Consider the following 26,100-nt stretch of genomic DNA (forward strand, 5'->3'; position numbering starts at 1 on the left):
TTATTAATGCTCAGTATGTAAAAGTTAGTGCTTTCCAAGAGCGGAGGCAGGGGCACTCGTTTGGGTGCTTTTCCCCTCACTTCCCTCCCCCCCCCCCGTCCTGTAGCGCTGGGCTACAGTGCAAATTTTTTAATTTTTTTTTAATTTTTTTTTTTTTGCCCCCCCCCCCCCACCGACGGCGCCCCCCCCCGCGCCCCCGCAGCCCGCTCCCCTCCCCTCGCCCTCCCGCTCCCATGCCAAAAAGGATCATTGTTAGTTTCCTACTTCCCCCACCCTCACCCTCCTCCTCCTCCTCCTCCTCCTCCCCCTCCCGCGCCCCAGACCTGTTTATTTATGCAGACGTCACCGGGGAGCCCCCGCCCCCTCCTGCATCTCATTAAGTGCCTGGTGTGTTTCTCGCTCCCTGTCAATAATCCCGGATCCCAGACTTCTCCGTTCCTCCGGATTTCGATCCCCCTTTTTCTATCTGTCAATCAGCGCCGCCTTTGAACTGAAAAGCTCTCAGTCCAACTTCAACTCACTCAAACCCGAGCGGCACAGGCTCCCAATATCCGCGGCGGCTGCCCCCCCGTTACAGCTGACTTCTTGGGTTTGTTTGTTGCATTTTTTTTTTTTTTTTTTGCCCCCCCCCCCCCCCCAACGCCCCCCTCCCCCTCCCCCCGGTCTATATATTTTTTATTATTATTAATTTTTTCGTGAGTGCGTGCGCGGGTGTGAGTGCGTGTGCGCGCAGTGCACGCCGACCAGCTCCCTGGAAGAAAGAAAGAGAAAATCCCGAAGAAGGAAAGGAAGAAGCCTAAAGTCACTGGTGCAAAGGAGCAAAGAAGAGACATTTCCCTCCCCTCCTCCTCCCTCTTTTCCCCTCCCCAGGAGGAAAGAGAAGGGGAAAAAAAAGAAACTTTCACCTTGGACTCTTCTTTTTTTGGTGCAAACTTTCCCCCCCCCTCCCCTCTTCTTTTTTCCTTTTTCCCCCCCGTTCCCCTCTTTTTTTTTTTTTTTCTTCTTTTTTTTTTCCCCCTTCCCCTTTTTGCAAAATTGCTGCTGGTGGGGTGAGCCAGGAGGAAAATGCCGCAGCTGAACGGCGGTGGAGGGGACGACCTGGGCGCCAACGATGAACTGATCTCTTTCAAAGACGAAGGGGAGCAGGAGGAGAAGATCTCCGAGAACTCCTCGGCGGAGAGGGATTTAGCTGATGTCAAGTCGTCTCTCGTCAATGAATCAGAAACGAATCAAAACAGCTCCTCAGACTCGGAGGTACGGGGGAAGCCCCCCGCGGGGCCGTTTCGGGGCGGCGGGCGGGCGGGCGGGGCGGGGGCCGCGCTGCCTCGCCGGGGCCGGGGCCGCGGCCGGCGCCGGGGCCGGGGGAGCCGCGCCGGGTCCCGCTCCCGCCGGCGCCCAACTTTCCTCCGCGGCACCAACTTGTAACGATGCCTTCTGTTTTGTTCTGTTTGTTTCTCCTTCTCCCCGCACCTTTCCCTTCTTCTTCGCCTTTTATTCCTCCCCTCCTCCCATCCCCCCCCCCCCCCCCAAAAAAAAAAACCCCACTCCAACCACCACCACCCCCCCCCCCCCCCCAACTGCCCCACGCCGACCCCCGGCTCGCTCCCAGGCGGAGCGGCGGCCCCCGCCTAGGTCCGAAACTTTCAGAGATAAATCCCGGGAAAGTTTAGAGGAAGGTGAGTACGGCGGGCCCGGCCGGCACCGCCGCCCGCCCGCCCCGCACCGCCCGCCGCCCCTCCGCCGGGCGCCCGGCTCCTCTTTTTGGGACACTTTCTAAAAAAAGTTTTCCTTTCCCACCCCCACCCCCCCCCCCTCCTCCCTCCCTTCTTTTCCCCCCTGTTGCCCCCTTCCTTCCCCGCTCCCGCTCGTGTCTCCCCCGCCATGTTAGCTGCGAAGAGGCAAGATGGAGGGTTGTTTAAGGGCCCACCATACCCGGGTTATCCCTTTATAATGATCCCCGACCTCAGCAGCCCGTATCTGCCCAATGGATCGCTCTCTCCGACGGCGAGAACGGTAAGTGCCTTTTTTTTTTCCCCCCACTCCTTTCCTCCCCCCTTCCCCCCCCCAGCTCCCGCCGCGCTCCCCGTTGCCCCCGCTCGCCCGGCCCGGCCCGGCCCGGCCCGCCGCCCCCTCCCCCGCGCCGCAAACTTTCCAAACTCCGCGGGCCGCGGCGGGAGGGGGGTTTGTTTACACTTCGCCATATTTCTTTTTCTTTTTTTTGTTTTTGTTTTTTTCCTTTACTTTCTTTTTTTTTTTTTTTTTTTACTTTCAGTTTTGCGGGCAGTTTTCTGGAGCCCTCCCTTGAGGGGGGTTGGGGAGAAAAAAAGAGCCCCGAACAACATCCAAACACCTAATCCAGACTTAAAACAAAACTGGAAATAAAATAAAAAAATAATCAAGGAGTTACTTCCCCCCCCCCCCCCTTCCCTCCCCTCTCCCCTTCCTTGGGGAGGGGAGTTATTTTCTCCCGGCCGAGCCTGGGATCCGCTCCCTCCGAACTCCTCGTTTTCCATGGTGATCCGTCGCCTCCTGCCCTCCTCCGTGGCGGCTGGGCCGGCTTCCCCCCTCCCCTTTCCTCCCCCTTAACCCTCTCCTGCCCTCGCCCGCCCCCGGCCTGCGGGAACGGCGATTTACGTTGTGCCCCGCGCGGGGCAAACGACCCCTCCCGGCCGTGGGCGCCGCGAGTTGTGTCCGGTCTCAGCGCGGGCGGCCCCCGCGGCGAAGTCCGCGGCCGCGGCCCCCCCCCCCCCTCGCCCCCCCCCCACGCCTGCCGGGGAGCCCGGTCTGGGCCCGGAGGGGGGGACTGGAACGCGGTCCCCCTGCCCGGGGGCGGCGGGGTCCCCCCTCCTCACCTGGGCTGTGCCGCGGTGAGCAGCCCCGAAGCGGCTCTGTCTTCGTGTGTGCCTTGCGGTGGTGGTGGGGGGTGGGGGGGGGAGGTCGTGGTGGTGGTGGGGGGGAGCGTGGGAGGTGTGGGGGGGACACCCGAGGGTTAGAGCAGAGCGGAGGGCTGAGTCCGGAAACCGAAATCGCCTCGCTTAGCTCTAATCACAACAACAACAACAACAAAATAATCCAACAAGTCGAGCAAAATTCCTCCTGGAAGTATGCTGGCAGAAAAACAATTTGCTGAAAGCGTCCGGTTTTTTTTTTTTGTTGTTGTTGTTGGGGTTTTTTTGCTGTTCTTTTTGGTTGGTTTTGGTTTTTGGGTTTTGTCTGTCTTTTTTTTTTTTTTTTTTTTTTTTTTTAACCCCGGGTTCAGTGGCAGGGGTGTGCTGGTCTGCGTGCCTGTGCCTGGAGGTAGAGCAAGTTCTAGCCCAGATCCCAGGAAACTTTGGGGGCTGCTGGTGGGTCTGTTTGTAGTCCCAGCTGGTTTTCTGCTCGTAGCGTCACCCACGGTGTGCTCTGCTCTGACATCAGCTTTCTCAAGTGTCACCTTTTCTTTCCTTTTCAAGAGCTTTTAAAAATCTTTTAGCTAAAACGGCTAAATCCACTGGGACTACAAAATACTACGTGTTCCTACCGATGGGTTTAGCGTTGCTGTTTTGTTTCTTCTGGGTGTTTCTAAATCTGAAGCGTCCCCACCATCACCATGTGTGTTTATACGTTTTTTTTTTTTTTTTTTTTTTTTTTTTCCTTGTGGTAACACGAGATAGTGATTTACGATAATAGATCTACTGTTTGGTAGATGTTGAAACCGTACTAATGACTGAGGGCTTGGACAACTTCAGTGTATCAGATCTACAAGTGTTTTAAAGCATTAAAATATTAAACATCGGGTCAGTCTTGTTTTCACTTAGTAAAACGTCAGGAGACACAGATTAGTAAATGCAGAGTGACGGGGATAGCAAGGGAGGTTTTCTGACGTTGCATGTATTTAGGGCTGTGGTGGGGTTTTATTTTGGCAGCTTGTAAGGCTCTTCTTGCAGGAGGAGATTGCTGGGACAGTAGCATAGGGGTAGCTGCAGTTTGCAATTGTAATGATTGGGAGGAGAATTCAGGGGCTGAATGGATTATATTTTTCCTTTTGAATACGGTCACCCACATGTATATGGATGATGGTGATAAATTCCAAATTCTATAAGCACCAGGATCCAGATGGCAAAACAATCTTTGTTACAAATCACTTTGTTACAAACTGTGAAGCTTTGTATTCCTTTTTTTTTTTCCTTTCTCCTTTTTACCTTAAATGCATTCCGCTGTTCCAAGTGTAGGCTCATAGGAAGCACACCTCCGCTGCTTTTTTCTTTAAGCATTTTGCTTGCAACAGCTACGGTTCTTTATTTTTTCCTTACTACCTTTATTACAGATCCTTTTTCCCTTAGCGTGTGAAGACAGGATCCTTCAGCAGTTAGCTTGCCTGGAAGTATCCTTCCTCCCCTTGCCCCCCCCCCCCCCCCCCCCAGTTACAAAAGGCCTCCATAGGAATGTTGGGTTTGTGTGAATTAAAGGTACTGTACAAAAGATTACAGGTTGTTTTATTGTTGGTATAGCAGGTGGCCTGCTTGTGTTATCAGATGGATTCTGAAAGGATATTTCCACACTCAATAGGCAGTTTTCTTATTTCCACATCCAGGCTCCAGCAACCTTCTCCTATCTTCTTAACCTTATTCTTTCACATTCCGTATGCTTGTTTGTTTGCCTGCCACTTAATTATAGCCAGGAAAAATTAAAGTTGTTTATTTAGGCCTGAGAGCAGAATATTAGAAGGATTCAGCGGGATAGCTGTTGTCTGTCACACACTGTTTTTAGCTGGATTCTAGTTCTCTGCTGTACCAGCTTTCAATTCCAGACGAACTAGATCTTTCTTCTGTCTTTTTTTTTTTTTTTTAAATACAGGTTAAAAAGGTATCGGTGATTCTGCATAATTACAAATTTTATTTTTATTTATGTAGTTTTTCCTGAAGCCATATTTGTTGAGTTTTAGAGCATGCAAGGTAAAGAAGGTGATGCAGCTACATAGCAAAATTGCTTTTCCTTTCCTTTTGCTGTTGTAGAATCTTAAAGGTCTGTGGGTGTGGTTTTATTTTTTTTGTTGTGTTTTTTTTTTTTTCCTGGATTTTTTTCTTTTTGTTTTATTTGGGGGTGTAGCGGGATTATTGTGTCTTGTAAACGTACCTGTAATTGTCTGTTCAAGAGCAAACTCGTGGGTAGCAATTTCTGCTTTACTGCTTCAGGAATGTGAAGAATTATGAAGTATCATAAAATCTGCTTATGATGAATAATATATTATCTCAAGAATAATGCTTAAATACTGCAAAGTCTTTATGAAGCTTGATAGGAATAATTTTATTTTTAAAGGTCAGATTTTTTGCATGTTAATCTTGCTTTTGATAGAATACTGTGGATTGCTTTTAAGAATAGATGTGTATTAAGTAGAGGTCTAGTCAAATAGTAATGAAGTAATGCATCTGAGAGTGCCAGTTCCATACCTATGCTTGCAGAGGGACTGGGGTAGCTGCCTGTTAGGGATAATTAGGGACAATGTTCTCCTTTCAGAGCTGGAAAATGAAGAAGTGGTGTATTTAATTTTTACCCTAAATTTAGAGCTTGGTTGATGCTTTCGGTGAGCAAATAGATGCGTTGTGATTTGAGAAAACCCTGCTGGCAGATATTCTTCTTTTCACTAGTGCTGTTGCATTTTCCTTTCCCCTAAATTGTTGCTTGCTGAGTGAGACTGTAGCAGTGGAGCTTGCGTTTGGTCCTGAAGTTTGGGAGTTGGGAATAGCTGTGGTGGAGAGCAGCCCCCTTGCCTAGATTTTACGTTCAGGAAGAAACCTTTTTCTTTAATTGACTTGGAAAATGGATGTTTTCCTTTATCTGCTGAATCAAACAACATAATCCTTCCTAATACAAAAGCTGTAGACCCTGGGGTGTGAAGGGTTAACGGTGGTCCTTTTTTTTCCTCCCTCCAATTGTTTTGACAACACTTTTCAAAGTGTGACATTCCAAGCCCTTGCAATACAATGTAATATTACTGTAATTACACAGGTCATTACATTTTAAATAGAGAACAATAAAATGCTTATCGCACTGAAAAAGAACAGGTGTTCTTGCCCTTCTTTGGTATTTATGCTAATTGTTTTTCATCTCCTTCAGAAATATTTATGGCTGGCATGTTAAGGTTTCAGTCTCGATGTGACAATATTAATTCTTTACTAATCTTTATGGTTGAGGTTTAATGTCTACAGTACGGATTATAGTATTAACGTCCACCAGCTAGTTTAATAATGTAGATACAACTTCGTATGTCAGCACTTTGGTACTTTATGATACATAGCTATTCAATGGAGAGTGAATTATTCGCTTTGTTTTTTTAAAAAAAATATTGAATGGACATGCTTTTAATAAAGTTTCTGGACTTGTGTAAAAACAAGCTATTAAATAAGAACTGATGATCCTGTGGCGTAAATCAAATGGAACCTCCATACAGAAACTTTCCTCATGCTTAATTAGGTAGATTGCTGAATCACTCTGCTATAGCATTAGCATAGCTGGTATACAATGGCAAACAGACTGTGTTTGTTAACTTATTTTCAGTAAAGAAGCCGATTTATTTTTAATTCTTTTTTTTTTTTTTTTTTTTTTCCCCTCCTTGTTTTTTTCCTGATAAGATTTCATTCTGGAGCAAATGCGGCATTGCTTAGTCAATCAGCTTCTCTTTAGGGGGCTATGAAAATTAGTTAGAGAAAAGTTTCATGTTTCTGGGACCTTGCAAAACAATATAATGCAGTACTGTTACTTGAGTGTACAGGATAATTGCAGGACTGCACTTCATTAAAAATAATATTTGCTTTGGAAATCGAACAATTTTAATAGGTGCACCAGTGGCTGATCTGTACTGAAAAAAAAAAAATACAGTAGATGCCTTTCCAGGTTTTTTGAATGCATTCATACATGGACTGATGATGTTGAGTGGGGTGGGTTTTTTGTTTTTTGTTTTTTTTTCCTCCTTCCTCTCCGTTTTTTGTTCAAGCAAATATGTGCTGATTTGTCAGTTGAAGATGGAGGGGGGAAGGAGTGTGTTGCAGCTTTCATTGGAGCTTGTAAACCAGAATGTAGGTAAAAATGTTTTAAATTTGTCAAGACTTTCATGACTGGGCCCCAAAATCAGATAAAAAATGTGGTGTAGAGAAAAAGGACAGCTGCAGATTTTTTGTGTGGACGTGTGTTTCTGTACCATGACTAAAAACTCTGAGGACCTTTTCCCAGCTGTCTGGGAGTTATGTGGAAGTTGGATTATTGGCAGTTAAGCATGAGACAACCTGGATTTAGCAAATGCTCTCCTACACAGGAAGCAGATGACATTATCCTGGGGGAAGGGAGGAGATCCTTCTCCAGGCGCAGCCCCGGGGGGAGATGCCTGCTCCCCCCCAGCCTCAGAGCAGCCAAAAATCAGGGCTGGCGATAGGCACCTATTAATATAAAAGCGGCCGGGTCGTCGGTTTGGGGTTTTTTTCAGCGTTTTTTGGTGAAATCGGACGCTTTGCTCCCACACTGGGGCTGTTGTGAGAAGTTTGGCTTTTGGGGTGTGTGTGTGTGTGTGTGTGTGTGTGTGTGAGGTTTGGGGGGAAGTTTAAAGCTCTGTTCCCCGGGCGTCTCCTCAGTACCGCGTCCTGGCAAATATGTAAGTAAGCCTTAAAACTTTGACTTCTAATTGGGCACATTTGTGAAGGAAATGGTTAATTTTACAACCAAAGGCAAACTTGCACCTCGACAGGTCTGCTGAAAGAAATGTGCCACAGTCGTTTGCTGGCAAGCACCGCAGGGTCATAAATCCACGGGGTTTATTTACAGCCTATAACACTTATGAATGTTAAGATATTTGACGCCACGCTGGCCTTATAATATCCAAGGTCCACAGACACTGGCAGTGGGTCAAATTTCTTTCACTAATTATAAGCAATGAGAGATGGAGTGTGGTGCTGGGGGTGTGGGGGGCAGATATGGAAATCCTCTCTCTCCCCACCCAAAAGCGAAGAATATTTCTGCTCCTCCTCCCAACTGCTGGTTTGCTTTTTTTTTTTTTTTTTTTTTTTTTTTTTAACGTAGGCTCTGAAGTTTATAATTAACGCTTGCAGTGCTGTAAAGGCTGGGCTGTGGGTGACGCAGCCAGGCTGAAGGAGGGAAGAAGTTTCGCGCAGCTTGTGTCCTTTACAGAGGTCTCAGCAGTATCGTGCAGTATTTCCTAGATACCGACACAAGCAAACATTTAAAGACAGATGACACCTGGAAACGTCCTTTAATTTTCTCACGTACCACTGAGCCAGGGGAGGAGATAAAAAAAAAAAAATTGCATCAGGTTTTATGCAAAAGGTGGATGCTTGGAAATGCGTGTATCGGAGTGTTCTATGTGTATAAACCAGGGCCTCCACAAAAGCCCACGTTAAGGGAAAACACGCGTTGAATGAATTCAGGTGCGGAGGTTAGCGGCGGTTTTTAGGGGAGAAGCCCTGTGTCCTGCTGGAAGGGGAAGGTGGGCTGGACGCGGGGGGACGTGCTGAGGGGGTGTTTTGGGAGGGGGTGACTGGGGGAGAGCAGGGCCTCTGGAGAGTAATTGGAGGACAAAGAAGGGATGTTGGAGCGGCAGGAGAAATCTTAGAAACTTGGAGGCGGGGGGAACCCGCCAGTATTTGAACTGATGGTTGGAGGGGAAATTTGGGGTCTGGGGATTGACTCTGAAGTGTCAGGAAGGTCTGGGGCCTGAGGAGAAACACTGCTTCGCTCGGCGAAGCTCGTTGATCTCGGCTCGCTCCCCGTTAAACGTGCTTTCCTAGAGTGGATGGTCAGATTTGAAGCGCTGCTGTCCTGTCTGTGCTGGGGGGTTGTGTGTGCTTTAACAAGATAATGCGATTACTCAGACGTGCCTAGGTATTACTTTTAGCTTTAATTTCGCCAGCAGATTTCGGGTTCCCTGTAGGTTACTGTTGTGCTTGGGAGACTAATTTAAGAAAAAGGCAGGGTTATGTGTGTGGTGGAAAGCTGTGCTCCTTCGCCCATATGTTTTTCTTCTACGAGCCATGTAAAACCCGACTTTAAAAAAGAATGAGGGGGCTGTCAATTTGGCCCTTCCACAAATAGCTGTACAGTTTTGTTGAAGGTTTTATGCATTTCCCTAATCAATGGAGCGCTGTGACTTATTAGCCTTCGGGGACAGATCTGAATCTCCCAGCACCACGCTGCAAAGCTGGTGTGGTATCGTACCTTTTTAACAGGTTATCAACAAGGATGTTCCTCTGGTTCCCAAGACGCTTCCCACCCCCTCCGGCATCTCCCCCCTCCAGTTCTTTCCGGCAAAATCTGTTCAGTCTCGCGCCTTTGTTTTAGGTCGGCTAAACCCTCGACCCTTATTCTTTGCGGGGTCACGCTCAGGCAACCGGGCAGTGCTGAATGAGTTAAGTCGCTGGCTGAAGTTTGGCTTCATGCAACTAAATTTGAGGCCTGGTAGGCATTAGCAGGGCACAGCACATTTACAGAGCTTAATTAGTACGCGCTGTAATTGTTCATGGTCTGCCAGAAGGAGTAATGTTCAGGAAAAGTGGAGTCGTTCTTCTGCAGTCTTCAGTTTTAAAACGATAAATCACTTGCATATTTGTGCAGTGATTCAAATGGAGCTGAGACCTCTCCATCTCAACATGTGGTAAATTGTAAAGTCAATGAATTGCAGATGTAGGGTACAGCAGATTCTCTAAGAAAATGCGGAATGAATGGGGAAGGGTGATGCTATAAATACGTACTGAGAAGATAACTGGGTTTCTGCTTGCTGTGCCAATTATGATGTACTAAAGATATTAGCAATTTTGTTTTAATGTATTTATTTTAAATTTCTTTAAACTAAATATAGGGATACCATGTTACTTCACTTGGTGAGGTTTTTATTAATGCTTCAGAACAATGGGTTTCATATGGAAGTACGCGTGATAGCCATATTAATACAAATTAATTCATCATGGGTAATGTTGTAGCTGTTACTAGAGGAGCTTATAATGATGGGACACTTTAAAGTGTGGCTGCAGCAACTTATAAGCAATGTTGCGGTGGAGGATGCCTTTATATTCTAGTTGGGGGAAACACTGGAATATTACATGTCTCACCACGGCATTTTGTATCTGCCTGTAATTCCTTCTAACTTCAGAGAGACTTCTTGGGTGCATTAATCCAACAGCCTAGAGCCTATTTTAAAAAAGCAAAACACAAACAAAACTACGCTCTACAGATTGACATTGTAAATGCCGCGTATTGTTTTTTTTTGAATGCAGAGAATGTGTGTCACTCTTACTGCTGTGAAATCTTGTCTTCCTTGGGCTTGGTCCAAGATCCATTGCAGTCAGTGGAAAAAAGGCTTCTATTAATAACGAAGGGCTTTGGATCAGGCCCCGTGTGTCTTGAACCAATGGCCAACTTCTTCAAAAGTGGATAAAGGTATTGAAAAAGGCCAAACTCAACTAAATGTCGTATTGATATATTGCTGCTTCTGTGGCGTCCTTCGCTCTTGGGGGGAAAAAAAAAGTTATGTTTCCAATGGTACTTTATTAAATGAGCTCCTGCTTCTGCAGTATTTGACTTTCCCACAGAAGCGCGGAGCATCCTGGCAGGATCAGGTTTTGGTCTGAGGCTGTCTTGCATGTCAATACTGCTTTTCTAATATGAGTAGGTGGATTTGTATGGAAGTTGTAAAAGTTAATGATTGTTCTCTGAGTCATATGCTGCTGGTTTCAGCAAAGAAGAAATGATGACAGGAAAATGATAGAAATTATGGGAGACAAGTAGGCTTTGGTGAGCGGAGAGTGGATTTGCGTCGTTTGAAATGCTTTTGCTGCTCGCTGAAGGAAGTGTGAGGAGGAAGAAGATGGGAGGGCAGCTTCTTTTGGGGATCAGAGGTTTCGGGTACCAAACTCCTGCAGGTATTTGGCCAGGAAGTGAGGCTGAATTCAGGAGGGAATCTCAGTGGTGTTAAAGGTCCCACAAGCATTTTCTTAGTCCTACTGATACAGTTAGTCCTGCCTAACTGTTTTCCCCTCTTGGCAGAACAGGTTTTAATGCCCTAGGCTCCGTGGGAAGTACGACTGCACGCCTAATGGCTACCAAGTGTGAATATATAATTGTGCTCAACCAGTATCTATCTCACAGCGTTGTAGGGCTCTCCTGAGTGTCTGTGGTGTGAAAGATACTGTATACAACAAAATCAGTCTCTGCTTTTTAATTCAGTGGTGATGGTGATGCAGCTGAGACACCAAAAAAAAAAATTTCCAAAAGGAGGATACGGGAAGTAATAGTTAGAAAATGGCAAACTGAAAATGCTGCAAAGGGACTTTCTGGGGAATATGAAAGATTCTTGGATGTTGATACAATACAAGCAAATTGTCCTATTTTAAGAAAGGGGAAAAATAGAGCAGGAAAAGGTGTGGGCGTACCTCTCTGAGCACATCCAAACTCCCACTGGAGTCAGTGACTCCTTAAATAATGATCTGGAAAAGTCTGAGGCTGTAGGCTTTTCTATTCTAGAGACAAGCCACTACATTGATTTCTGTTTTTAACTGATGCAAATATTTAATAAAGGCTCTCTTGGAACTGCTTTAAACCCTAGCCTGAATAATTTTAACTTGGTTAAACCAGTGAACTGGTTTGGGAGCATACACAGTAAGAGGTTTGCATTGGTTTAATTAGATTTAAGAGATTTATAAAACCAGGGCCACTACGCTGACATAGGCAAGGTCTGGAAGACGGCATATAGATGCTGCATTGATCTACACCCAGACTGAACAGACTGCTATTGAAATTACGCTATTATAAATGTTTGCCAATATTAAAGAATCCAGGGAAAGGTATGACCTTGAATGGAACACATCAGAAGAATAAGATGGCAGTCAGTGTTTCTACCTTTGTTTTCTCTGGGACATTGGCAAGAAGGCTTTCTCCCTTTGAAAGGAGTTACAGATCATAGTTGTTTTTCTGGAAGTCAAGTTTTTGAGATTTTTATTGTTATTAACCAAACGTCTCAGTTTACTTCAATCCCTGTTACATTTCTCTATGGGCTTTTTCTTAATTCTTAAGCTACACCATAAAATGTAGCTTAAAACATGTCTGTGTCAATTTAAAAAAAAAAAAAAAAAGAAAGAAAGGGTACTTTACAGGAGCTAGTCACAAACATAACTACTGTACCAGTCACAAACCCGCTGTGTAAAGAATATCCACAGAGCCTATTTTATCTGGATAGCAGCTAAATATCTTTACAATTCCCAGGGTTATTAAAGGCCAAACGCCTGATATACGTAGTTAGTTTATTTTCCATTGAAATCTGTTGCTCAACTACAGTACGTGAAAGTACTTTGGTTTTAATTTCATAAATATGAAATTAAATTTCATAAATATGAAATTAAAAAGTGAAAACTAGGGCCTGGGTGTAGCTGGGTGGCTGTAAATGGGAACTGGTGTGTTGCTGCGCTGCTGGTGTGCCCGAACGCAGGTATTGGACGGGTTACGTGGGCACATCTGTGTACATGCATGCGATGTATATTATTTGTGAACATATACTCTGTTATCAGGTGTCTATTCAATTTTAATTGACAATATGAGATTCCTGTGGTTACTCTGTACACAGATTGCCTTGGGGCTCTACAGGGTTTGTGGGAAGAAAAGCCTTGACAAGTTTCCATTAAGCCCTGAATCAGGCAATTGGAAAAGAGGAGAATGAAAGGAGCTGAAAAGAGGGACAACTTGTTAGTGTTGCATTCTGCGCTTGCAACGAGAAACCTCTTTTAGACAAGAGTGGTTCTCAGGCCAAGAATTTCAAACTCGCAGAGAAACCTGTCCAGAGCACAAAAGTTGTTTGAACGGGGTGCAGAATTGTCACAGTAATTAGAGCAATCTCCGTTTACTGAGTGGCAGCCTTTATAAAGGACAGGGGATAAAGGGTTCAAATTCATCTTTCTCTCTCCAATTCACTTCTGATGAACTGCCTCTGTGTATGTATGTGTATATGAAGGAGAGTGTGTGTGTGGCCACATTTTCAGCTACTCATCGTTCGATTGCCCTTGTTTTAAAAGGAGGAGGACTTGGGTTTCTTCTTCCTGCCTCAAATGACATTTTGCTTTTATTTATTTATTTTCGATTGGTGCTCTAATTTGATATACAGAAAGAAGAGGATGCTTTGGGGAATGCTTTAGTGCTCTGCTGGAGGGGGAACCCCAAATATTTCTCAGTCAGTTTCTCCTCTTACTCCATCCCACATCTTTGACTCTTAGGAGCAGTCCCATTATTTTTAACAGGATTGCTTGTGGAAGCAAGAAAAGTGAATGAATAAGGCTTGGACCCTTAAACTTCATCCTCTTGCCACTGCAAGGTCTGTCCAGAACTACTGAATCAGCTGGAGTTTTGCCATTGCTCTTATTAGGAGAAGGATCAGGCCCGTGGATTACATGAGAGCGAGTCTTGCGAACAAGCCAAACAGAACTGTAAAAATCAGAGTTGTTGCTGTGTGCGATGCAGGAGTGTCTGGAGGCCTGGGTCTGGGCTCCTTTTGGTCAGATACTGCACAGAGAAAAATGGGAACGAACGAGCGAGCGAGCAGTGTGGGTGTTCTTGCCAAGGAAGAAAATGCAACTGCTAAATTTCCTGTATGCTTTTACTTCTAAAGAAAAGAAAATATTATGCTCCCTGATTTTCTTCAGTAATCATCCTGGGTGCCAAGTTAGGCATTTTGATGTCCATTTACTTAGCTGTTTAGGCTTTGTGATTGTCTTTTATTTGTTCTTCCCGAAATAATGTAGGTTCTCTGCTTTGTAAAGGCTTGGAGGTAGTGACCTTGGCTAATTTACTTAATTATTTAGTCAGTTTTCCCCCTTTGTTCACCACTACGTGTGAGTGCAGAGAGAGAGAGGAGCCCTTCAGGCTGATGTCTTTGCTCTGTCTTGTGTTTCTCTCTATCACGTTGCCTTCAAGGCCTGTGGCATGGCTGGTTAGGCGTTGTGCTGGGACCCTGTGAGTATTGTATGTCTAATTCATCCTCCCTTCTCTCCTGGAGACTGGGGATCAGCCAGCATCTGCACTGTTCCTAAGACAGGGACTAGAGGAAAAAGGGGGAAGTCTTGCTGCTGATTACGGAAACATGGTTAAAGCTAATAAATACTCATGGCTGTGAAAGTTGTAGCTCAGAGGTCATGTGGGGTTTTCGTGTACAGATTTTTTTTCTCCACTGCCATCCCCCTCAATTATTTTCCACTGGATGGTGGTGGTGAAGAATTTGGCTCGATCTTTTTATATTTTAGAAAAAGCAGATGTATTTTTTTCACAGTGTCGGCCCGTAGCATGAAAAAGCTGTGGAGTAATTGCTTGTCTTGGAGTTTGCATTGCAAAAATGCCTGTTGATGTTCAGCAAAGCACAATTCTCTGTGCAGTTCCTTGGAGCACGTGTTCCCGTGGCTCACTTGCCTTGTCTGTGAGCACGATGCATGAATACGGGAGGGTTTTCTAAACACGCCGAAGTCGTCTTGTAGGTGCAAGGAGGAGTTGGGAGATGACGATTTTCCTGGCAGTAATACTGAATTGGTTATGCAGTGTTGGACCATAGAGTTGGGTCTGTGTGTTGGACAATGTCATGGTCAGGTTGAACAATGTCTCCATTTTTATATGATGCTACTTCGTCTCAACCATTGATCATTCGCAGACCAGTTTTGATGTCTGCTATCCTGAAAGAGTACCCAGCGTGGTACTAATTGTACCAGGACTAATTGTTGGTGAGAATATACTTGTTGCAAATTATGGGCATCTCTTGAATGTGGCTTTCTCAGTCCTATCCCTTGTGCATTATTTTCTCAGCTGGGAATTAATTTCTCAGTTTGGTAATTCAGTAACTGGCATCTCTTCAGTAACGAGTGATCTGTAGTAATTCTCCATCACTAAGGAGTAATTGCTGGCCCTATAAAGTCACTGATCTCTTTCATTTGCCAGCTGGATAACTTTTCCTGTTAGACTGTTAGGACCAAGTTACCCATCACAACAAAGCCTAACTACATCTACAGTCAATGTCCTGGCCGCAGCTCGCTAAACAGAGAGAGAGGGCTGGAGGGAGCTGGTTTTAAGTCATGGTCACAAGCAGGAGTTCATGGGAGCAGCGGAGAGCTTTTATTTGATTTTACAGTTATGTAAAATCTAGCTCGGCCTAGAAAAGCAGCTGTTGAGTTTAGTTGAGGTGGCAACGCAGAGCAGCTGATGTCCTCTTCTCGTTGTGTGGCATTTCCTCAAGCCTGCTTTTCTGCCCGGCTCCGTCTCGCTTTTCTGCCTCCTGTTGGGGTTTCTTCATGCGGTGGTAAGTGGTTTGGAGGTGCTTCCCTTCCCGGGAGCTGGTGGTGCAAATACAGCCCTGATCCTGCACACGTGCCAGGCTCGCCTCCATGTCAGCCCTCTGAAGGATTGTCCTCAGTCCAGCTGGGTCCATCCATTTGGGCTTGTAGGATTGTGGCCTAAATTTGTGATCCCAAGGGCGAGCTTACGAAGTTTATTTTGGAAACAAAATACTCAGTGAAGTGCAAAGGACGCTAAAGAGAATACTGGAAAGATGGTGCAAATGAGAAGCAAAAGTTTTTCATTTACACTCCCTGCTATTGCTCTGGTTTGTGGATCTAAGTAGAAAACCGGCAGTTTTTGGAAATCTTGTGAGTTGTGTGTCAGCATCTGCACATGCCTAAATACCTTTTAAATTTGTTTTTGTTTTTTCCTGCTCGTTGAACACGTTGGTTAATGGCACAAGGAGCGAGCTGAATTTTCGCTTTTTTCCCCCTGCTGTTGGAATTGTTTGTTAAATTCCAATTACGGGGCTTGTTCAACACCTGTACAAACCCACAGCCATTGTTAAGGGAATAATTTGAGGACAATGGGGTTAATGCAGGTGTACACAAGTGCAGAATTTGGATTGCAAAGTCTCTTTATTACTCTGTGTGCATAAGAAAGAGAAGGAAAGAATTCAGCTTAATTTTCAGATCCCAGATATAATTTGTAGGACAAGCATTTGGAAGAAGGGTAAGTGGGGAGGGGAAGAAATGTCTCAACATGTTCAGACATGGCACTGAACACATATGAAATGGAAAGTTAAAAGAAAATAAACACTACACTCCTCTTTCCTCCCTACCTCACCCTCATACCACTTTCATGGAGTCACTTTTCAGGGTATAGCTGCATGAAGCATGGTTGGTAATGATCTTGCACACTGATTGCCTTCAGAGTGATCACAGCTTAACCTGAATGTCTGCATGGAACTGAGGTACTGGGACACTGCGCTGGTTTGCAGTGCCAGCGATCGCTGGCCCCAGTTGCACCCTGATACGATCAGTAAGTTGCGTTAGATGTACGTTCACATGGGTATGCTCTGTCTGGTAGGAGCAAAATCAAGGGAGTTGGGCTGTTTGACTCTCAAGATTCCTTTTCTCTGAAGCTGAACATGTGTGTTGTCTCGAAAGGTGACCTACTGTCTCATGCCACCAGAGTAACCCTCTTAAGATGGTAAGAACATCAATAAAAGCCAAGGGGATGAAGTCCTAGAGTCTGCAGGGCATTTCCTTCTGGTATTGTTATGTTGATACGGAGATTTACAGTTCTGTATAACTTTATGATATCTAGCAATGGATCATCTTCCTTTGGGGTAATTCCACTAAAGGCTAAAAGAGGTTCATGCAGTATGAAAGCCAAGATCCACATCCCTGCTGTCACAAGTGGTTGTAAATTGAAATTGGTTTCTCTTGCAGTTTCACCTTACTTTGGTTTCTTTCCTACTCAGGGAGTTCTTCCAGGCAAAGATCAAACTTTCTGTATTATCTTAAGTAGTCGGTGCATTTGGGGTATAACAAGCTAATAAGCAGGAATAATTATTAGTGGTTAGATAAATGTTCAGATCAGTTTATCCTCTCAGTGATTCGCCTGTTAGAACTAATCTTGACTGCTACAAATAGGTTTGGTATTTGGCATTTCAGTTTATGTAGGAGGGGAGAAAACGGCCGTTGCCTGTGAAATGGTTCAGAAGTTACTTGCTGTTCTTTTTCAATGAGTAATAACTCAGCTGAGTAGCACGACAGGAGTCTCGGGTATGGAACTGTTTGATCGAGAGAGAAATCGGTAGTTCCCTGTCTTGGTTATGCACTAACATAATTGTGTGTGCACGTGTGCTCAGACGAGGACTAGTTGTCTTCCAAACACTGTCAGGCATCCTGGCTTATACTGGAGAAACAGTCAGAGTTCTTTATTAAAAGTTAATTTGAAGTTATGGAAAGAAATATTTCTCACTGATTTGAGGCTGTCTGGAAGGCGGCTAAAAATAGTCTTTCAGTGAGGTGTCATGGTTTGGTCCACTGGAGGTATGTATTTTTCTTTTTGGTGGGTAGTGTGACCTTCTCCTTCCAAAGAGCATAGTTGCACTAAGGTAATGAGTAGTGATTTATCCTAAAACTATAAGCAGATTAACCTCTGAATTGCAAACTGTTGAGGTGATCTTATTTCTGGCAGGTGATGTAAGTTAGCAGTTATGGTGGTTCTTTGCCTTTGCAATTGTGCGAATTTTGTTGAAACAAATAAAACTTTTTGGGTGAAAGACTTAATTTCCTCCCTATACTTGGATAATAATTTTTAAAAGATAATGTAATGATTTTTTTTGTTTTTTGAATGAGTGTATATATACTGAGCTAATGGAAGATGAAACTGGTGTTGGTATGCTTTTCCTCACAATGTTTACCAATACAGATGGCATTAGTTTCTGCTGCTTGCACCCGATCCTATTGTTTTGTTACTGTGTAAGTAGCATTACGTACCTGCCTTAGAAATTTGTATTGTTTGGCCTGTTCCATACTACATACAGACTCTATATGTTGTGTTTAGTTTGTTGGATAGCAGCTCTATGGGGTAGATCATCTTGGAGTTCACTGGAGGCCCCTTTTATGCAACTAAATAACTCCTTTCTGCTAAGGAGTAGTTTCTTTAAAACTAGTTTCTTTACTGGGAATGCTTGAACAGGCAAGGTGGGCATTGCCTGGCACCTCGTTCTCTCTGATCCCAACAAAGACCCAGGTCCAGTATTAGCTGATTCTAACTTGAGTTCAGGGCCAAAACCAGGGGAATGTGGCCCTGTGAGGAATGATCCTACTGTGCTGAAAAAAGCCAAGAAGTGATGTCCTACTAGATGATGAAGCCAGAGGAGCAGTTAACATCTGGTGTTATTTGCATGCTTTTACAACTTGAAGGAGCATTGCCCACCCAAACTGAGTCCCAGATTTCAGATTTCATTTATACTTCTGTGCCTGCAAAACCCGACAAACAGAGCAGTTCATCCAAGAACTGCAGCAGAAATACTTTGGTTTAATCAAATGAGCCCATCGGTGTAGACATAGGTACCAAAATCTTGGAGCAGTTAAAAATGGGAGAGGAACTACATCTGAACTAAAATGAAGCAGACCATTGTGTTGTGCTTTTGGATGGCTTAAGAGCTACAAATTTATGAAGATATAATTAGCTACTTTTCAGGATAATGGTTCATTTTTAACATAAAGCTCTCTTTAAAAGCTTCAGTAAATGTTTGCAGATTTTATGCAAGTAGCACTGCGAAACTACTGTAATCCTTGAAGATAATTAAATAGATTATGAACTAGGGGTTTGGTGCAGAAATCTGGAAGAGATTGATAGGGAACCTGTTTAATACCTGTTTTATATATATATATATGTAAATAATAATGTATTAATATCTATATAACATCAGTATCTATAATCTATATAACATCAACATCTATAATCTATATAACACCAATATGTATATAATACCTATTAGTATAGTAATACCTGTAATATATACTTCTATACATATACGTGTGTGTGTATCTACATATATTTAGTATGCATGTATGTGCATATATGTGATTTTTTTTTTTTCCGCAACTTTGAGGTCATGGCAACATTTGAGAATGAAGTGTCTGATTATTTTCTTGTCATTTGGGAGGATCTTTTTTAGGGGAGGGCCTGTCTGTCTGTGTACAAGAACAGCACTGCCATTAGGTGCTCTGCTCAGCGGTCACCCTTTGTATGAACATGCCCTGTGGTTTCCTCTAAGTCACCTGGTATTAGGCCATTTAAAGACAGGACTTGCAGCATTGCTTGGCAATTCAAAGCCACAGACAGGACTTTATGACCAGGTGGCATTGTTCTCCTGGCTTACGGTTGTGAAGGCGGATGCTTGTGTGGGAGAACAGAGGTGTTTCTTATATAAGCAGAGATAAAGTTCCCTACATATGGATTTTTCTGAATTCATGGTAAGCTGGGCTGTGGTCCTTTGAAGCCCTCCTTCAGCTGCAGAGTTACCATCCAGGTGTGATCCACTGACAGCTGGAACTCTAAAAGTAGTGGTTGAGCTTCTTCTGAGACTTGTCGTGCACAGAGGGAGGTCAACTGTGGTTTGGTGCTGTCTGGTGGGATGACACGGCTTGGTGATGACACGGCTTGGTGATGACACGGCCATGTAGGACTGTCCGCGTGATACTTGCGTGGGCTCTGTCCCCAAGCATTCTGCGTGCTCACGATGGTTCACCGCGGTTCATGGTGCAGCGGGGTGGTCCTTGCTGGGAGAATCCTGCTTGAGTCTCAGGTCTATTCCTTGAACAAACGTGGGCCTTTAAGCCAGAGTGCTTGTGCCGTGTCCGTGTCCTGCTCTGAGGGAAGGCTCGTGCCCGGGAAGGATCGCCACAGCCCTGGGGAGGCGGGCTGCTCCGCAGGCTGAGCTTCAACCTCAAGTCACAGCGCAGCCACGACCCTTGATGAAAGATCCTGATGAGAGTTTGGGCCCATGATATTTAGATATGCCTGTGGTAATATAATCAGCTGCCACCCACTACTCAGCTTCTAAGCTGATCCTAAAATAACCTTTGGTAGCATGACACATGTGAAGCTTCCCTCCCCTCCCGTTTAATCTCCTGTACACAGCCTCAGTGTAACGTTTATATGACAGTCATAAGGAAGGCTCTGTAGGTGTATCCAGGCCTTTTATGAGAGCATGACACGACATCAGTTTCTACATTTATCTCCCTGCTCCTTGATGTTCTCATCTCTGCCATGCTTTCAGTTTTGAAATGAAGAAAAGTGGTGTGGAGCTGCTCTGCCTCGTCGATGGGATGTGAGTTTCCATCGTCCCAACTTGCTGAGCGCTCAGCGTCCTTTGCGAGGACACATGGTTTGGACTTTCCCTCTTCTCCCTCCCTTCCCCTACTGATCTTTCACAAGAACAACAAACCACGAACAGATGTTAATGGCTCCATGCATAGATATGTATATATGTAGGCTGTCTGGTTGCTGAGAAGATTTTATTGGCATGAATTTGGAATATTTACAAGTGGCAAATTCACTGGTGAGATTATGCAGACCAGACTAAATGAGCTCTGAAGGGCATTTATAACACCTTCAGACAACCAGCCTTTTCGTTTATAGCAAAGGAGTTTATATGCCTGTATATAGAGAGAGATATATATTTAAAATGTATGTATGTATCTGTGCCTTTTTTCTTTCTCTGAAATACAGAAGTAGCATTAATATTTCTGCTGCTGGCTGTACGCAAAACGCAGCAATCCTGGAACGATAGGCAAGCTGTTGTGTGACTGCAGCATGGGGCTGTCTGTAATTAAAGCTACTTTTGTAAAGTGGCATTCCCGGGTGGTCGGTCAGGTCCCCCGAAGCTCCTGAGGGACTGCAGGCAGCAGTGGGGTTTCTCAGGTGCTTTGCCAGGGTTTGCCCAGGCAGCTTCCCAGTTGGGTGGTGGAATGCAGCTTCTTGGGCCGACCCTGGTAATGCTTCAGACTTGCCGTGCTAGCAGAGGGCACGCAAGAAATGTAACTTAAAATCCCTGATTTTCTTTGGCCAACAGCTTGAGGGGGAAGAGGAGAAGGGGAGGAGGGTGGAAGAGTGGAGAGCGAGAAAATGCCCTTTTGTAGTAGATTTAAACAAAACAATGTCCAAGAAACACTGGCTATTTGAAAGCTGTTTGGAGGGTTTGTGTGTTAGAAGTAGTCCCAGCTGAGAGACGTTGCTGAGCAGAGTTCAAGCAAGGAGGCCAAAGGTGCAGCATAAATATAGTTTGTCAGATTGTTGCTGAAATAAATGAACATTATTCCATGGATTAATCATAACTACGTACATGGCATAAACACAGTCATTGAGTGGTGCCACAAAATACTTAATGGCTTGTAGTCATTGTGCCTTTTGACCTGGAAGGAAAAGGGTGTGATCCGGTTCCAATTATAATCGATGAGCCTTGCTATTGATCTGTGGGAGACTTTGTGAGTGCGGAGAGCGGGGACGGATGATGTGGAGTAACGGCTGGGGGAATAAGTCATCGATGGACTATTCTGTTTATTTAGCTTTGATGGTAGCCTAGCACTTGGTGCTCACTTGCTTTGTGATTTTTAGTGTATTGTCTTAAATCCAAATGAATGTTTTAACAAAGCTGTGCCTAGTAATTTTACAAGTAGCCTTAGGAATTCATTCAATCGTGTAAAAGTGTTTTGCGTGAGAGCTGAACTGCTAGCAGAGGTGGAGAGAAGGTAGAGCAGCCTGTCCAAGCAGACACCTCGCTTGGCAGAGGGAGCGGGATGACGTTCCTTGTCTGTAGTCCGACTTGCTATTTAATGTATTTTTATTGGCTAATCAATGTACAATAGGAATCCACTCCCTGGTCAACTTAAGCACCACTTAATTGAGAAATAAATGATAAACCCATTATGCTTCGCTAGTAGAGAACATTTCAGGGTGATTATGGATGCTCTGCTAAATTTTTTGGCATCCCTTGAGTAAGACTAATTGCCTTCCCTCAGGGCGGCTCCACAAGCTTGGGTCACATCCTGGCCTTGATGAAGCCAATGGGAGTTTTCCTATGGATTTTTTTTTTTTTTTTAAAATTATTATTTTGAAGAGTGCCATTGTATTACCAGCCTTCGTCTCTGGTGTTCTGCTTTCCCCTGACAGCAGGACCTACTTTGACCGCTGTGTCTGTTTGGTCGGCTCTTGGCCAAGGCTCTTTGCACGGGGGTACGGATGCTCTCCATGTCTCCGAATCGAGTCCCTCTGCACTGGAAGGCTAGTTTGTTGGGGACTCTGCCAAGGGATGGCTGTACCAGCAAACCCTCAAAGCTCTGGTGGCCCTTTGGCTAGTCCGATGCCCTCTGCTCTTTCCAAGCAGCCTGACCTCAGCTGCGCTCCCATCACTGGCTGCCTGAGCTCGCCCGCCACGGGAGAATGGTTCCAGCACAGTGATCCACACAGCTCTGGGACAGGGCTCTGACCACTCAGAAAAGCTGGATTTTTTTTTTCAGATCCGGCCTCTTGCCAGCGTGGTGCATGCCCTTCAACAGCCAGTGGAGTTAGCAGTCACAGTGGATATCCACGAGCCCATTAATGAGGAGCTGGACGAGGGAGCGCTGCGTCAGGCAGGAGCAGGGCAAGCTTTGTTTAATCGGCTTCTCAAGTCCAGTCTCTAGCTACGACAACTGATTTGCAACGGAAGCCGTCAGGGCAAGCTAGGATACAAAAGCCTGAGGATGTATTATTCTGCTTGGCTTTGAGGCTTTGCGCTGGCTGTGAGTGATAGCTGAGACTTATTAAATTAAAGAAAAGAAAAAAAAAAAATCTACTTATTAGGTGCTCTGCTCAGTTCCTGCTCACTGCGCAGACTTGTGGCTGCGCTGTACCCAGCGCCGCGTCCAAGGCACCATCAGCACCGATCTCCTTTTTTGCCAGGATATCAGCCCGACACCTGCACTCCATGGCTGGAGTGGAGCCTGCTTGGTGATAGAGTAGGAAGTCCCTTCTTTTGAGGGATTATGACCTGGGAGAGGTCTCCCTCTTTTGGGAGAGAGAATAGATCTAAAGCATTGAGAAACTTTCCAGTTGTCTTCATAATTTCTTGGATGCTAGTGATGCTTCCTGGTACTATTTGAGCTTGCCTGTGTGGGACTTGTGGTCCCCGTTTGCTTTTGCAGCTTTTCTGACGATTAGGGGGTTGCGTTGCTCTTATTTCTGCTCTGCTCAGCCCTGTGCTAGGGGAACAGGCTGTGTGCAATTTATAAATAAATATTTATTATTTTGAGTGATGACTGAGAGAGAGGGTATTTCCTGGCTGCAAATGACTGGCTGGAAGAGTTGGAATCTGCCAGCCCTGGGGTGCCAGGCGATGCCCAAATCTAGAAGTCATTATTTTTTTATTTTTTTTTCTGCTGTGACCCCTGCCCTTCTCTCCCGTGCAAACCTGTGCCTTGTTCCCATGCCAACTTGACAAAAATAAACACTCTGTTAAGATCGCTCCCCCCCACTGCCATGCAATTAAGTGGCTGTTTTGCACAAGGATGCAAGTAGCTTCGTTGCCTTGTTGCAGATAAGGGTGATAAGGGTCTGGCCTGGAGACATTGCTCCATACCCCCAGCCTTCAGTGGGACAGGAGTAACGGTTGCAAAACTGGATCCCAGTTCTTGCCACAGCCTCGTGTGCTGCCACCTCTTCCCTGCCCAGCCTGCCTGGGTCAAGCGCTGGGAGCGCGGTGGAGGTGCTATGTTCTCTTTCTGCCCGTTAATCTGCTGAGTGTTTGGGGCATTGGGATTTCTTTCTTCAGAGCTTGAGAGGCACACATCACCAGATGACGGGCTTGTGTGGGAATTGATGTCTTTGAGTGGTTTTGGAGTTTTTGATTGGGTGCTTCTGAGATGTTGGGAAGCCCTCCAAGGGAATGACCTGTGGGATTGATGCCAACTGTACTTTCAGAAGTGACCTGAGACACTTGGAGCTGTTCCCGGTGTTTGGAATTATACTGAAATACCAGCATGATGAAAAAACAAATGTAGAATTGCTAAATGTATGTTGTCCAAAGATTGTGCGAGCTGTTGTAACTCTGCTTCAAAAAAAAAAAACCCAACAAAAAAACCCAGTGGCCCTCTCATGATTTACTTTAGCTGAGCATCAGGCCATGAATCTGATTTGTCTCTGTATATAAGCCATGCATCAGAATTAAAAAAAAAAAATTAAAAAAAAAAAAAAGAAAAAAAAAAGAAAGAAGTACTTGTAATTTTTTGGGGGGCAGGGGGGGCACAGAAAGGGCAGTGATGGTATTAGAATAGAAAATGTGAACCAGAGACAGCACACAGAATACCGTAATTTTTTTTCAGGGCATTGATTTGTATCTGATTTAAATTTTAGTGTAGAGAAACAGAATGATGTTTTCCAGGTTCCAGTAAGGTTTTAGTGTATCTGCTTTCTCTCCATGCAGAATTTCCCCCTACCACCTCCAGAAGGAGAATATTTTATATACCATTACTTTAACTACTTTTTGATGTGAACTTAATCATCATCTTTTACAATGTTTAGGTTAAAGAGGTTTTTATGGTGTTCTGGTATTGGCTTTGAAAATCTTTAGTCACTGATATCTTTGTTGCTCATTAAGTATGTTTTTAATTTTTAAACCAAGACTTCTATCTAAATGTTGGTTTCTTATGGTGGAGATCTTTTTCTAATTATGAAAAGACTTCCTACATTTTCAGCCAGCTAGCTGGATTTTTCAGTTAAATGATGTAGAGCAACTAGCATTGCATGTTAGTATATAATTTGAGACAAAATGATACTGTGGAAAATCTGTTAGAAAGTAATTTTTCTTCCTTCTCTTGTAAACCAGAAAGAAGAAGAGGAAAACAAGCCAAGGGATTGATCGCATTCATAGTTAATAGTGTAGATACTGATGTCCATGACTGTTTGAAATTATCAGTGCTGTGTCTCACATAGCCCCGTGTTTGTGAAGGGACCTGAAAAATGTGGCATTTGATTTACTTGGCCCTGAGAAGAAAAGGTTTCTTTTCATTTGAAACAAGCTTTCTTGAACAGATTTGGAGAGGCAAATTATGTCTTGTCTAATTGGCAAAATCAGCCCTCCAAGAAATGCATGGTATTTTCGAACCCAGAATGCATGACTTTGCCTGCAAATATTTTGAACGTTATCATGTGAGTTAGAAGCTGAAGCATTTCACTAAAAATTGGGACTTGTGGGTGTTCTTCCCTATCTCTCCTAATGTATCAAAATCGGAAGCGAAAGCTTTCTAGTGCTGGGTGCCCGAGTTGAGAAGCTCGGGGCTTCATCTTTAGCGACACTCAGCTTTTCATTGCCGCCTCTGCAAATGCCGGTGGGTTTGTGGATGTGGCACCCATCAGAAAGCAGTCTCATTTTACCATCCGCCTAGACTTGCCTCTCTGCTTGAGTTTGCACGGCTGCAGAGCCAGGGTAGCTTGCGCTTCACCTGCCTGGCGGGCTGCTGTGTTTTGGGTTTGGGAATCGGTATGAAGCTTGTGTGTGCGTGTGTGTGAAAGGGGTTTCCAAGGTGCTGCTGGTGTCTTGGGCAAACGCGGTGCAAGCCCCAGTCCTTCGGCAGTTTGCCACTAGCGCGGTGTAGCCGGAGGGCAGAGGACCTTGCGCCGTCTGGCTCTGCCCCGGGCTTCTCCTCCCAGGGTGCTTGCTGGGCAGTGGGATGGTTTTGTGTCAGTCGAGTTCCAGCTTTTTCCCGGTAAGTATTTGTCTATTGAAATTGAAGAATTGTAAGCACAATTCATCTTAGCGTACAGAGAGCAGCGGGTGTGAGCTGCGCTGACTGGGACCAGACATTGACATACGGGCCGTCATCAAACTAATTGTTGTTTGAATTACCTGTTATGATCCGATGACAAATCTGCTTCGCTCCTGCCACTGGAGCAGAAAATGTAGCTTGAATTGGCGTGATGTTAGCAAGTGTAAACTGTACTTCAACAAGATGGATAAACCCAATTATGGGGCAGACCTGTAGAGAGAAAATCCATTTAAATCTCGTAATGTTAAGCAGAGCTGTGTTTAATTCATTTGGACCAATTTGGGAATGATGTATGAGTGTTGGTGAACATTAGTCAAAGGGAGAAGGGCTGGGGAAAGAGATGCAGTGCTCAGGCAGGATGGCAGAGGAGAGCTGCACCGTCTCAGCGGTTAGTGCTAATGGCTGGGGAAGGCTAAAATGACAAAAAGATGTACTAACTGCTCATACAAGAACAGCCCAGTGTAAATGAACCAATAAGAGAAACATATGG

General features: G+C 44.8%; 1 protein-coding gene across 17 annotated transcripts in view; it reads left to right on the top strand.

Moving 5' to 3' along the window:
• Positions 1-661: 661 nt before the first annotated feature.
• Positions 662-26,100, top strand: part of TCF7L2 (transcription factor 7 like 2) — a 180,468-nt gene continuing 155,029 nt past the window's right edge. For all 17 annotated transcript variants that reach the window (XM_049811128.1, XM_049811131.1, XM_049811142.1 and 14 more), the window contains exons 1-3: positions 662-1,254; positions 1,610-1,676; positions 1,889-2,013. In XM_049811128.1, the coding sequence (XP_049667085.1) occupies positions 1,066-1,254; positions 1,610-1,676; positions 1,889-2,013 (381 nt within the window). In that variant the 5' untranslated portion in view covers positions 662-1,065. The remainder of the gene's footprint in view (positions 1,255-1,609; positions 1,677-1,888; positions 2,014-26,100) is intronic.

The sequence above is a fragment of the Accipiter gentilis genome, chromosome 9, assembly GCF_929443795.1.
Source record: "Accipiter gentilis chromosome 9, bAccGen1.1, whole genome shotgun sequence".
NCBI classification, from domain to species: domain Eukaryota; kingdom Metazoa; phylum Chordata; class Aves; order Accipitriformes; family Accipitridae; genus Astur; species Astur gentilis.